This window comes from Ascaphus truei, chromosome 3 (assembly GCF_040206685.1).
Source record: "Ascaphus truei isolate aAscTru1 chromosome 3, aAscTru1.hap1, whole genome shotgun sequence".
NCBI lineage: Eukaryota > Metazoa > Chordata > Amphibia > Anura > Ascaphidae > Ascaphus > Ascaphus truei.
In genome coordinates, this window is record NC_134485.1 from 402,575,998 (window position 1) to 402,590,362 (window position 14,365).

General features: G+C 37.2%; 1 protein-coding gene across 6 annotated transcripts in view; it reads left to right on the forward strand.

Annotated features, from left to right (window-relative positions):
* GRM5 (glutamate metabotropic receptor 5) overlaps positions 1 to 13,240 on the forward strand; it is a 494,822-nt gene extending 481,582 nt beyond the window's left edge. For 2 of the 6 annotated variants that reach the window (XM_075592555.1, XM_075592556.1), the window contains exons 9-10: positions 2,292 to 2,345; positions 10,592 to 11,784. In XM_075592555.1, coding sequence (XP_075448670.1) covers positions 2,292 to 2,345; positions 10,592 to 11,411 — 874 coding nt within the window. In that variant the 3' untranslated portion in view covers positions 11,412 to 11,784. The other 4 variants (XM_075592560.1, XM_075592558.1, XM_075592559.1 and 1 more) reach the window with 4 other exon arrangements.
* The last annotated feature ends 1,125 nt before the right edge of the window (positions 13,241 to 14,365 follow it).

Sequence of the window (14,365 nt, forward strand, 5' to 3'; positions counted from 1 at the left end):
GCTGAAATAATTTCAGTTTTCTGACAGGTGGGGAGTCCAGGGTAGATAGAGGTGTATTATGAAGGAGAGCAGTATGAGATGCAAGGGGTATTAGATGTATAGTACCTTTTGGCTTGAAATAGTAAAAATAAAATAAAAAAAGAAACACTTGCCTTGCACTCAATGTGTGGGAATGGCCTGAAATAGCCAAATAGTGGTCCAGTCTAACCTCTGTGGCAGGATCACTCTCAACATTGCAACCAGCATGAACCAGAATAGAAAAAGAGGTTAGACACAGGCTTGAGCAAGAGGAGCTTGTTAGAGACAGAGAATGTTCCAAAGAGCACAGGCGAAAGGGAGAGATGTTGTAGGACGGCAGGGGATAGAGATTAGGTTGAAGTAGTTAGCATATATTCAAATATATGTATAGTATATATATAAATATATACACCAGCTATCACACAGAGTTTGGAGGGCACATGGTCAATTAGTTTAACTGAACAATTAACAGAGTATCATGACAGAGTATCATTATACCAAGTTGAATTACCAAAGGTTTGGGGGTTCAAAGTAGCTGCAGTGCGAGTGAGAGGGAGATTAACAGCTTTCAGCTAACGGTTACTAGGCCTAGAAAAACCATCACAAATAACATGATGCATGTATAACCTGATCTGTTTTTAAAATGGAAGCATTATATAAATTCAATTATTTCACTCTGGCCCAGAAGTAATTACATTGAACACCATTGCCTGGCATTTCCCATTTCATGTGGTTGTCCGTTTCCTTAGCGTCTCTGTCATGTTGCTCTTTTTGTCTTCCCCTTTTCCTTCCATCTCCACTTCCCATATTTATAGTTTGCTTTTGTTTTCCAGTCTTCACATCTCCTTCATCAGGCCACCCGTTCCAGATGTAAGTGTTTTGTTTGACCGAGACATATCTTCCTCTCCATACTGTGCACATTCATGATCATCTTTTTTCTGTATACCACAAGTGTGTATATATATATAACATGAAAAAGCCTTTTAGGTTGTAGCAATGGCTTTGGTCTTTTTCTTCCTTTCTCTCTCTCAGCCATTTTTTACATGGTTAGACATGTGATAAGGGATTCATTATTTCGATGAGGTTTAAATCCATTTGAGATTAAGGAGTAAATCCCCATTGTGTGTGAAGCAAAAAAATACAAATTATATGCTACTTAAGACCATAACTGAAAATAAATTACCCTGGGTATAATTTGTTAAAGGGGCAGTAACACACAGCATACCAATTTTTTAAAAACAACGTATCCATGTACTTGTCTTCGTTAAAGCAGCAGTCTCTCCTACAAGACACCCCTTTTTTGACAGCATGGGAATTAAGGGTCCCATTAGCTGAACCGCATTCTTTTAAGCTCTGGGGACACTAGGGTTCCTGAGGTACTCCTGGTTCTTCCTGGTTTAGAAATCCGCCATAATATTAAAGCTTCATATTGACCCAATTGACGCGGGAAATTTATACTGCCAGTTTGCATCCACTAGAGGGCACTGCAACATACTAATTTTAACGGTAAGTTTCTCAGGAATCAAGGGGTACAAGGGGTACCCATTGCAGCTCTAGGGACCTCCTGGTTCTAATCCTAGAGATGGGGTGTGAGGGGGTGGAGTTAAACCTTTTTTTGCAGAGGGGACTGCGGCTTTAAGAACATCCAATTCCCTCTATGATGAATTGTTCACTTAACTTTTTCTTGTGTAAAAATGACATTCTTAATTTGAATATTATCCACTAATTCTTCTTCTTGCTTTTTAATATCTTTAAACAAATGATGCTGCCATCATTTATCAAACAAAATCTGAAAGGGGAAAAACTCAGGATGAAAAATCTTCCTGCCTATATAGTACAACTATTTACAAACAGTCTCACCACCAAAGAGATCAGGTGAAGAATGTATAAATATCCCAAATCATCTGTTTAGTATGGAGACATTGAAGACATTAAAAGTTTAAAAACAATATTACAGTAATAATAATAATAATAATAATAATAAAAATAATAATAAAAAAACATAAGATTTGTTTAATTTGTAGAAAAATGTAGATGATCACCTACATTCAACCTAAAGACCCTGCCTTTCCCATGTTTGAGTAATGTCATTTTTCTTACAAGACAGACTCCAAAAAAGCAATATATAGTACGGAGTCTGTAAGTGAAGTGTAATATCATTTCAACAAATGTTTTTGGGAACATGCAAGCGATATAGGCAGCATTTTCAAGCAGTTTTAAAATTCATTATCTTTTTTAGCCATTTATTAATTCATCCACTTTCTTTATTCTAGCATTTCATTTACTCCTGGGCCTACCCACGCCTATTGTCAACAGCCAATCGGAATGTAAGACCTTGTTTATCAATTTTAATCTCTGTTGGCTTCTCTTTGTGATGCGCATCTGTATAATGCTTGTTGTGTCAGCAAATGACCATTGACGTATGTGTTAAATAGCAGAACGCTGTCTGAATAAAGTCATTTGGGAATGTCAAGAAAGGTAATAAGTAATCAGGCGACAATGATTTGTGAAGACGGTCAGGAGAGAATTTCAAGGATAATAGCAATTGTGTTTGGAGCCAGCAGCAATCTGCAATTTGGACAAATTTATTTGCCACAGTGTTAGTCATGTTTGATTCATTAAACTCATATGCTACTTCAGTTACCAATGTGTGGATGACATCTTCACTGCAATTACCATTGTATTTGACACTAATATATACTTACCAGTGTATTTAGATTGCAATTGCAGAGTAAATAATATATAATTAGGTATCACAACTGCAGTGACTACCCACTTACTTATAAAACAATGTAACTCCCGGCACATTCAATGGTTATGTACTGTAGCAACATGCCACAGTATATGACCTAATTTACAGAACTTTTTATTTTTTATTCTCTCCAAGTCAAGTATAAGAAACCTGTAAATCAAGCTACTTAAAGATGGTACTGATCATTTGCTCCATGTGTTCTATAAAACGGTAAAAAGGCAGATTCAGGTGCAAAATTACATGCATGCGACTACAGTATATATATATATATATATATATATATATATATATATATATATATATATATATATATATATATATACCTATATAATATATATATAACTGTACCTCCACTTTACCTCCTGATGAATCATAGCACCCTAAACATGTTATTCATATCATGGTAAAGCCTAAGCAATTATATAGAACTAATTAATGTCATTTTAATTAATGTCATTGTTTCCTTAAACTAATATACTCTATTTTTTGTATACATATTGATTTTTTTTATATAGAATGTACTGTATCACTTGCCACTGTTAAGCAGAATATTTATAATGCATTTCATGTGGTGTTGAAACATAATGAAGCTTGCCTGGCCATGCTCTAAAAATGTTTAATGTAACTGTTTCATATCTCCTTCTGTTTCTTTGTACACAAGTAAATTACCCGAGATAATGACATCATTTAAGACATTACAAAAGGCATTTAACATTACAGTCCAAATGTAATGCTCTTATCTAAACATACTAATGACTTTTCTATTTGCTACAGATGTAGCAGGCGTTATTCGAACATATCACGCGTTGATACCTCTGAATACCCATGTCATGGCGCGTCATTACCATGTGTTGACTCATGTTTTATCGAGTGCAGAAAATGGCATTTAGTGTTCAGGTTTTTAAACACCTGCAAATTGAGACAGTACTGTACTGTACACATTACAATTCATTCATTTTTGCCACGGAAACGCGAAGAATTGCACCAAAAGAAATCAGAATCCATGAAATTCAAACAAATCAACCGCGTGATTGGCCGCGTGGAGTACAACAGCGCACGCGAAAACGGCTCCGTGATATGTTCGAATAACGGCTGCTGCATCTGTAGTTGTTTGCAAGCAGGGGTATATTTTAACAGATCAACATTTCTTTGCAGATTCAATTGTATAGAATTTAAAACACCTCACAAGTCTTCAAATATACCTCAATTAGTTATGTGGCTTGTCAACTCAACTTGCAAAAGCTGTTGTACAGCTTCATTTGTAATGAACCGTTATGGTGGTCCTTTAAAAGTTAAAAGAACTGTACTGTAGGTAGGGCTAGCCAACTACAATTTGACAGTTTTGAAGATATTTGGTAGATCATCCTAGTGACAAATCTCTTAAATAATTGAAGGGCAGTTTATTTAATAGCCTTTTCCCTACCTCTTTTTTTCAGTTTAGCGCGTGATTTGAAAGACATTTTATATATATAAATATATATATATATATATATATATATATATATATATATATATATATATGTAGAGGTATCAGTACCGTGTTAGCCGAGCTTCAATAATCAAAAATAAAATAAACGATACCGTTCTGTGGCTAACGAAATGCTTTTATTTGTGCGAGCTTTCGAGATACTCTGATCTCTTCTTCCGGCGATGTTACAATGAATGAAGCAAGCAAAGGGTATACTTAAAAACAGTGTCTCTTGGAATGTTATCTGTGCTTGTCCCTCCCCCGGTGTGGATGTGATTTATGGCTAGAGGTGTTAAATGGTTCCTCAAAGTTAGTGATGTGAGAGTGTGTGTGTGTGTGTATTTGTGTGAATATAAATGAATGGAGAACCCACAGTGTATACAGTGCTTTACAAAAGGTGTGTATGGAGTGGGAGTTAAAATTAATGGTGTGGGTAGGTGTGGAAATGTGAGAGATTGTAGCATAACTAAAAGTGTGTGTAGATACTACTGTATGTGGTCCCTATTGGTGTACAGGAATGGAAAAACAAGGAGTATTTGTATGTGTAAGAGACAGATGTGTGTGCATACATATAGCACAGTATGTACAGACATGGCCTTTAGCGCTCATGGGAAGAGAGTTCACTTGTGTCAATAATGACTCATAAAATTTCGATCTCTGTTTAGGCCACCGCTAAGTGTCCCGAACAGTTGCATAAATTTGTATTCATGCAACCTTCTCTCTTTCTGTGTTTTAAGATTACCTTTGAGTATGGCAACCCTCAGATCATTCATATTATGGCCAGAGTCAGAGAAATGTTCGCCGACAGGACCGTCTCTTGTTCCGCGTGTGATGCTGTGGCGATGCAGGTTCATTCTCTTGTTTAGCCCCTGCCCCATCTCACCTATGTAGTAGCAGCCCCCTGGGCATTTCATGCACATGATGAGGTACACGACATTGCTGGAAGAACAGGTGAACCTTCCTCTGATTTTGTATTCCCGATTCCTGTGTGGTATTTGTATTGTGTCCGCTGTGTAGAGCATTGCGCAGGTTTTGCATCTTGCGTCCTGGCATGGTTTCATCCCGCATTCAGTTGTACTGCTGAATACTTTACTCCTCACCATAATATTCTTGAGATTATGAGGTTGTCTGTATGATAATAAAGGTGCTTCAGGGAAGACCTGTTGCAGTCTTGTATCTTCCTGGAGGATGGGTTGTAGTTCCCTGGCGATCTTGCGTAGGGCTCCTAGGTTTGGGTTATATGTGACCACCAAAGGTACCCTGTCGCTCGTCTCTTTCTGTTTGTATTCAAGGAGATCACTTCTTGGTATTCTGGTGGCTTTGTGAATTTGCTGGTCTACAATTCTGTGATTATATCCATGGTTTATAAAATCTGGTCTCAAGGCTTTAATCCGCTGGTCTCTGTCTGCTGTGTCGGAGCATATCCGGTTGTATCGTATGGCTTGACTGTAGATGGTTGCATGTTTGGTGTGTGTCGGGTGGAAGCTGTTGTCCCTCAAATAGCTGGCTCTGTCTGTAGGTTTGCGGTATACAGAAGTCTGTAGTTGGTTGTTCTTTATGGTGATGGTGGTGTCTAGGAAATGTACTTCGTCCGGGGAATGGGTGAGTTTGAGGTTGATGGTCAGTGGAACGTATTGAAGTTGTCAAAGAACTGTAGGAGGTCCTGTTCGCCAGAGGTCCAAATCAGGAGGATGTAATCGATGTAGCGAAGGTATGTAAGGGGTTTCAAGTGACAGGTGGAAAGAAAGTCACTTTCCAGTTTTGCGCAGAACAGATTGGCATACTGTGGCGCCATCCAAGTATCCATAGCGGTCCCGGTTGTCTGGAAGTATGTGTCATTTCCAAATGTGAAGTAGTTATGGGTCAGAATAAATTCGATGCATTTAGTCACTGTCTCTGTGAGTGGCTCCTGCGGTCCCAGAAAGTATCTGCAGGCTGAAATCCCATCCTCGTGGGGGATGTTTGTATAAAGTGACTCTACATCCATGGTTGCTAGTAGTGTTCCTGTTGGGAGGGGGCCAATGGCATTCAGTTTGTTTAGCAGGTCGGTGGTGTCCTGGATATAGCTGGGTGTGTTCCTGACAAGTGGTTTTAGAATGCCCTCCACCCAGCCAGAAATATTCTCAGTAAGTGTGCCAGATCCAGAGATAATAGGTCGCCCAGGATTACCTTCTTTGTGAATTTTAGGGAGCATATAGAATGTGCCAGGTTTTGGGTTAGCTGGTATCAGGTCCAGAATTTGTTCTCTTGTGCGGATCGGGAGTGTTTTAATGATCCTGTTGAGTTCTCTCATGTATTTTTTAGTTGGATCCTCCTGCAGTTGGGTGCATTACTTTGAATCAGAGAGTTGCCTGTGCGCTTCCCGCAGGTAGTCTGTGGTGTTCATTATGACCACTGCTCCTCCCTTGTCCGCAGGTTTGATTGTTATGTTGTGGTTGGCCTTTAGCGATTCTATGGCTCTCCTCTCCATCTTTGTCAGATTATATGTTTGTTTCCTTGCTTTGTCCAGGATGGTGGTTTTGGCTCTGTGTCTGAAGCTTTCAACGTACCGGTCCATTGTGGGGTTGCGCCAGTTTGTGGGATCCCGTTGTATTTTTGCTTCTCCCTGCTCATGTGCAGTGGCTCTCCTTCTGCAGTATTGGCATAATCTTGGTTGTGTCTGTTGTGGAAGAACTCCTTAAGACGCAGCCTTCTGAAGAATTCTTCCAGGTCACTGCACAGCTCAATCTTGTCCATAGGCTTGGTAGGGCAGAATATGAGACCCTTAGATAATACCGAGGACTCTGCTTGATTAGGTGTGTAGTCTGAGAGGTTAACAGTGCAGTCCTGCTGTTGGTGATTGTCAATGTTTGTATTATTAGCTGTTGTGCTGGCTGCTGCAGAGTATCTCATTCTTAGCCTCAGTCTGTATATATATATATTGTATATATGTAAACATGTTGTATAAATATATAATAAGTGAACAATATATGCAGCATTATATATATATATTTATATATATATATATATATATATAATGCTGCATATATATATATAGATATATATATATATATATATATCTATATATATATATATATATAGATATATATATATATATATATATTCTATTAATTTTGTATTATTAAGCTCGGCTAACACGGTACAGATACCTCTACACATACCTCTACACACACATATATATATATACAGGCAAGATGAGTTCCTGCCTCAAAGATCTACTAACTGGTGGTGCCTAGGGCACAGGGAGATTAAATGACTTTCCAAAATTCACAAGCAAAGCTAACACTGGAAGTAAAATCTGGTTTATCTGCTTCATAAGCAGACTTCTTACCACTAAGCTATTCCTTCAACTCAAAGTGAAACATTATTAGTCAAACTAAAACATTGGAAGTAATGTGTTTATCACTTTATTCCATATTGAATAGGGGGATAGATGTAGAGATGGAAACGCTAGTTTTCTAAATGAATCCGGCAAATTTAGATCCCAGGAAGGGGAAACAATTCCCCATGAGTATTAAAGCAGCAATGAATGCTTCTCAAAATGTTTTCAACGTACTATTTTATTCACATAACTGAAAACAGGGTAAATTCAGTACTCAGGTCCCGGAACCACCTGGTTCCCAAGTACAAATCGAAGACTGAGCCACTTATTGAGCCACCTGTGCTGAAGCTGGGATAGCCTTAAAACCCGACTGGTTGGGGGGTCTTGAGGACTGGAATTGAGCACCCCTGTTTTTCAGCTGCTGGAGTGAGGCTGACCTCAAGTACAGTATCTCAAATAATGAAATGGCCCTTAGGACAAAAAAATCAACAATACTGTATACGTGTTTATTATTTAAAGTGTGTATTTTAATAATGTTTTATCTTGGTGCGTGCCAATGTACTGTAATGTATAATACTATACATTGAAGGTTGACAACCATCTGTACTTAATTCCAGGCTTCCTATGGTATGTAAAATGAGTAACATTAGGTAACATGTTTACCATTTAACCTGCAGATCTGTGCATACTGGTGATGGTGGTGGGGGAGGTGGTGGGGGAGGTGGGGGGGCGGGGGGATGGGGGCTAGTCATTTAATTAGAGACATCTGTTTTGGAGTTAACTTGAACAATATATTTAATGTGAAGATGCAACACATAATATTTAACTATGATATTCATATTTCAATTGATGCTTTTCAGGCTCCCTACTATATTATATTCCTTAGTACACTTCAAGAAGTAATATGAATATGGCTTATATGATGAGATTGTAATATTTCTAATGATTACTATTAAGACAATAAAAAATATGGCATTGTATGGGTAGTTATTGGTACATTCGCCTCTTGCCTGTTGATTGATCCAGTGGTTTAAGATTTATATAAACAATGTACTGTAGTACCTTCAAGAAATAAATAAGAGCAATGTGGTATTTCATGCACGTGCTGATAAGGTACCCCAGATTAAATACACACATTTAATATGTCAACAATGTGATGTCATAATTGGTGGCTTGTAGGATGATTTGATTATGGTGATCAACATTTCTGTTTAAAATGTAATACATGAGGAATCAGATATGCGTTTAAAAGTGAACAATTCATGTACAAACTAAGGGGCAGATCCTAAGAAGGTCGCACATTTTTTTAACGTTTCGTTATCTCTATTTAACGTATCCATAACGCGTATCCCCAAAAATACTTAGTGCTGCGATGTGCTGGCGTTTTCCTTAAAAATAACAGAGCCGTACATTTTAACGGACCTTAAGCTTCTTGATATGCAAATCATATGGTAATGAGTAGTTTACCTAACAAAGGAGATCCTCAGACCTAAATTAAATGTTAGTACATAATAATAACGCTATGATATTGGGCACATTCCCCATAGCCGCCCTTACTCACATCCAGACCCTGATTATCATTCAGTTATTTCTGGGAATAGCCTAAAAGCCAAAAAGCAACGTGATGAGTATTTTACTTAACCATACAAAGACACATATTATGGATCATATACAGTAAATGTCTGAAACACATCACAAACTATATCATGTTTTAAAGTGATTAAAGTGATGTTTGTGTCAACTAATATGGTATACTGTATAATGTAATAATCACTGTATGTATGTATGTGTTTATTTATATACTGTGCCGGCAAGCTTTATGCTAATGCGGCTGCCTCCGCGGCTTAAAAATAGCCACGGACGGCACGCGGGCTGTCTTTGGCCGTTTTTGGCTGGTTTTCCCGCACCTCGGGCGCTTTCAATAATAAGCGCCATTAGCGCTTATCTATTGAAGCGGAGAAAAGACCCGCTGTCAGCCCGCGATACACCCGGCAAGATTTAGAATAAAGCTGGCCGGGACAGTAGCGCCATTAATGTACATAGCGCTTCACAGCATTTTTATAAAATATTAGTGTACAATAATGTATAGCCATACATATCTCAACAATATAAATTCATATTTCATTTATATTAATGTACAACTAAAATAAATTAAGATGGATATACATTATTGTACACCCATACTTTATACAGTAATTATTACATTACAAACAATATGATTCAGGGGAAAAGTTAATAAGTGTAAAACTGATAAATTTCTCATATTATAACTACAGATGGGCGAAACCGACCAAATCCGTTTCCCGGATATTCTCGCTTTTTCAACTCAAAATCCATTTCAAAGTGTAAAATCCGCAAACGGATTTTTAAATTTTTTTTTTTTAAAGAATCCGCCAACAGATTGCTGAATTCACAAATTGGATTATACAAATCCGTTGACAGGTTGTGGAATCCGCGGAATGTATTGGTAATAATAATAAAAATTTCACAAATGTGAATCACCCTTTTTGAGATTGATCTGCTGAAATCCGTCCGATCCTCTGCAGCTCAAAATTTGACAAAAAAATTCACCCATCTTTAATTATAACAAGATTTGCATTACCTTTTAAACACATGAAAATCTCTGTTAATAACGCAACTTAAAGTTTGACCAGTGCGTATGTGCAGTGTTTTGGAAAACAGGTAACGTAATGGTGGTTTTGCTAACAGACTATATTTATGCATATAATTAGCTTTGAGGATCCCAATTAAATGAAGGCAAGATAACGTTTGTTGCCTAATTAACATAACATTATTTGCCCTCATTTAGTGCACTTCGGAGGATCTACCCCTGAATCCTATGTTAGATGCCTTAAATGGAAGCCCATACATAACATAGGTGCTAATTCAGATCTGAGTACTTACCATGGGAAATAAAACAGAAAATGTGTCGAACTTGATACGAGAATAATGTATAAAATAAATGAGACGGTGGCAGTGTCTTCGAAAAACATGTTTATATTTTAAGGATATATGTTTTTATCTATTTCAGTTCTAATGGAAAATCTGTTACATGGGCACAGAATGAGAAGAGCAGCAGAAGTCATCATCTTTGGCAACGGCTTTCTGTCCATGTAAAGAAAAAGGAGAATGCAAATCAAACTGCTGTTATTAAGCCCTTCTCTAAAAGCAGCACAGAGAATAGATACAGCAGCTCTGCTTTCCCAGATACTAGTGCCAAAATGCTTTATGATGTTTCAGAAGCAGAAGAGCACTACCCAGTGCAGTACAGACCACAGACTCCTTCACCAATCAGTACTATAAGTCAGAGAGCAGCATCAGTAAGCCGAACAGACGACGATATTCCTTCATTTCATTCCGATACTGCCCAACGAAGTGGTTCTTCTCAAGGTTCTCTTATGGACCAAATCAGTAGTGTTGTGACCCGGTTTACTGCTAACATCAGTGAACTAAATTCCATGATGCTGTCGGCAAATACCCAAGGACCAATGGTGCCCACTCCTCTCTGTTCTTCCTACCTGATCCCAAGAGAGATTCAGCTTCCTACAACCATGACCACCTTTGCAGAGATCCAGCCAGCTCCTGCCATCGAATTTAACGGTGGGTCACAGTCTGCCAGAAACTCTTCTACTGACAGCGTCAAAGATAGCACTTCAGAGGCAACAGTAGTAAAGCAAGATGTTGAGGAGTTGGTAGCTTTAACTCCTCCCTCTCCTTTTAGAGACTCCATTGACTCAGAAAGCACTTCCCCTAGTTCCCCAGTCTCAGAGTCAGCTCTCTGTATCCCATCATCTCCTAAATATGACAGTATGATCCTGAGAGATTATTCTCAGAGCTCCTCCTCATTGTGAATGTAATTTCAAGATAATATTGGATATCAACAGCTATGAATACAGGATTGGGGGAAAACACAGATCTTGTTTGCACAGATGTGAAACAGATCCCCATGTTAGCAATGGAGGCCTAACAATTACTTCATATAAGGCAGCACCAGATTAGGAGTCCCATTTTAAAACGTTGAGCAGATGTTATTTTAGTGGCCTTAGAAAATGTGGGCTTTTAAGAAACACTACACTCGAGGGCTGATATGGAGTCTAAATATATATATATAATATATAGTATTATCTACCAAGTGCTTTTCTTTAGTTTAAAATGGGCTGTACAATATGTGCAAATATATGAAGTGGATTGTAATCAACTGTAAAATATATTGTTTGTTTACTTTGATTCTTTTCCCAGAAGTGAACCTTGATCTTTTATCAAGATTAGAAGACCAAACATGAATGTACATTTTCTAACAGACTCAAAATCTGGGACCAAAATGGCAGGCATTTTTCTATGAAGAGACCGTAACAAAAAGGCAGTAACTCACATCAAATAACTATCAAACCATCCCTATTTGTATCATATGCCTGATACACAGCACGAATAGCTGACGGTCGGCAGTAAGTGACTGAACTATTTAGGGCTTTAACATGCAACGTTGTTTATGAAGTTGTCTTTTGTAATTATCGATCATTCATTCGTTTTTAATAGGATATCAGTGGTTCAAAACACGGGACTGGGATTTGTTAGCAAAATGTACTGTCTATTTCACCGTGTTGCCGACAAGTACTGGAGTAGCAAAAAAAATATTTTTTGGAGTACTGTTTTGTAATTTCCCTCAAAAGGGCAAGTTGTTTTGGTGTATATTATATTTCTAGCAGCCGTGTTTAATTGAAGTGTAACTGCATCCCTGTAAGTTGAATGCTTATTTTTTTAATGACTAATTTGCTTCAGTTTTTTTATGCATGTAAAAAAAAAATATATATATATAATATCTCAGTGCTACTCAGATAAAAATACTGGGAAAGTAGTTTAGGAACTTGTTGAACTGTGTCAAAGTCTTCTATGAGTACGTGTAGCCAATCCAGAAAGCTATGCTTTTACCTTACTTGGCTATACTGTATGTATATTACAGCCTAGAACTGTGACAGAATTAGGGTTTCAAAGCAATACAGAGTGAAAACTGGGGTTTACTCAAAGCAGCTTTTTTTTCTTCAATACATACAAATGAAAGAGCAGCCAACGTGTTTGTAAATCATCTAGTTGTAGTTTATTACTTTTTTATACATGATAACCTCAGAAACCAATGGAGTAGATGCTGAGATGTCACAGATGGGAATGGTTAGTTTCACTGCATAGAAAAAAAATATGAAGCCCTGAACAGTTTAACTTGTGGCAACCACATATGACAGCCATCCTTAGGTGCCAAATATGCTTATAAAAGGATAGTGCTGAGAACATTTAGCAAAACTGATGCAGCCTTAACGAGGAAGTGCAGTAGCCTTACAAACAGGAACCCTGAAACATTGGCAGCTGTGCATGTACAGTTTTGCGAAACGTAATGATTTAATATAAAATAAAGTAGACATAAATATATATTTAAATAGCAACGAAGGGGGGATTTGGGGCACACACCAGTCAAATAAAACCAGAGTACTGGAATAGGCGCTACTATCAAAGTACCACACAGTCACTGTATAGAAAAAAATAAAAAGATGGGCACATCAAAAAATTTTTTCCCTAAATGTAGTTTTATATATATATGTATTGTCTATTCGTTTTTGATATATATACATACATAATTCTGGGAGATTCTGGGGCAGTCTCACAGTAAATGCCTCAACATTTCTGTGAGATTCTTAATGGCCCATAGGATTAACACAGCGGGGGTCCCTGCTGTCCCATTCAGTTTGAATGGGACTGCAGGGACCCCTGCTGTGTTAATCCAATGGGCCATTAAGAATCTCACAGAAATGTTGTGGCAAGTTGAGGCATTTACTGTGAGACTGCCCCAGAATTTCCAAGGCAAGAGTTCTAATACTCGTGGCTGCATCTGTGTGTGTGTGTGTGTGTGTGTGTGTGTGTATATATATATATATATATATATACACATACATATATATATATATATATATATATATATATATATATATATATATATATATATCAACTGTAAATATTACTGTATGTTCATTTGCATGTCTTAGACAGGTCTGCAGACCTGTCTAAGACATGCAAATGAACATACAGTAATATTTACAGTTGCTTTATGCTTTACTGTGGAGGGTTTTTGTCACCTTTTTTACCCACCATAACCTTAATGACAGTATATATATATAATATATATATATATATATATATATATATACATATATATATACATATATATATATATATATATATATATATATATATATATATATATATATATACATATATACATACACACACATATATATATATATATATATACACACACACACACACACACACACACACACACACACACACAACACACACACACACACACACACACACACACACACACACACACACACACACACACGTGAAAGGTCACTCATTCCTTAGAGAACTTTTGCTGTGAATTGCATATTTTAACAGCCAGTGGCATGTTGTAAAAGGCTGTTGATGAACTATATACACTGTGTAAACATGTTACTTAAACAAGCCGAGACTTAACCTGCTGTAAGTATTTCCTTTTGCACCATTCTCCACTATTGGATGTATAATATTGGAGCTAGCAAGACATTCCCTGACACAAGAAATGAGGAATGTTTTCCCTCTCATTTTCTTCAACTTCCAAACTGACATTTTTTTAATCCAAAGTTTGGATTTATGGAGTAAGTAAGTACTGTGAGATTTAGAAAAGTCAAATTTGCACACTTCTAACGAGAATTTGGGAAAAAAAGGGATAGGCAGTCCATTTTCATAAAATATATTTTTTAACATATTGTATTGA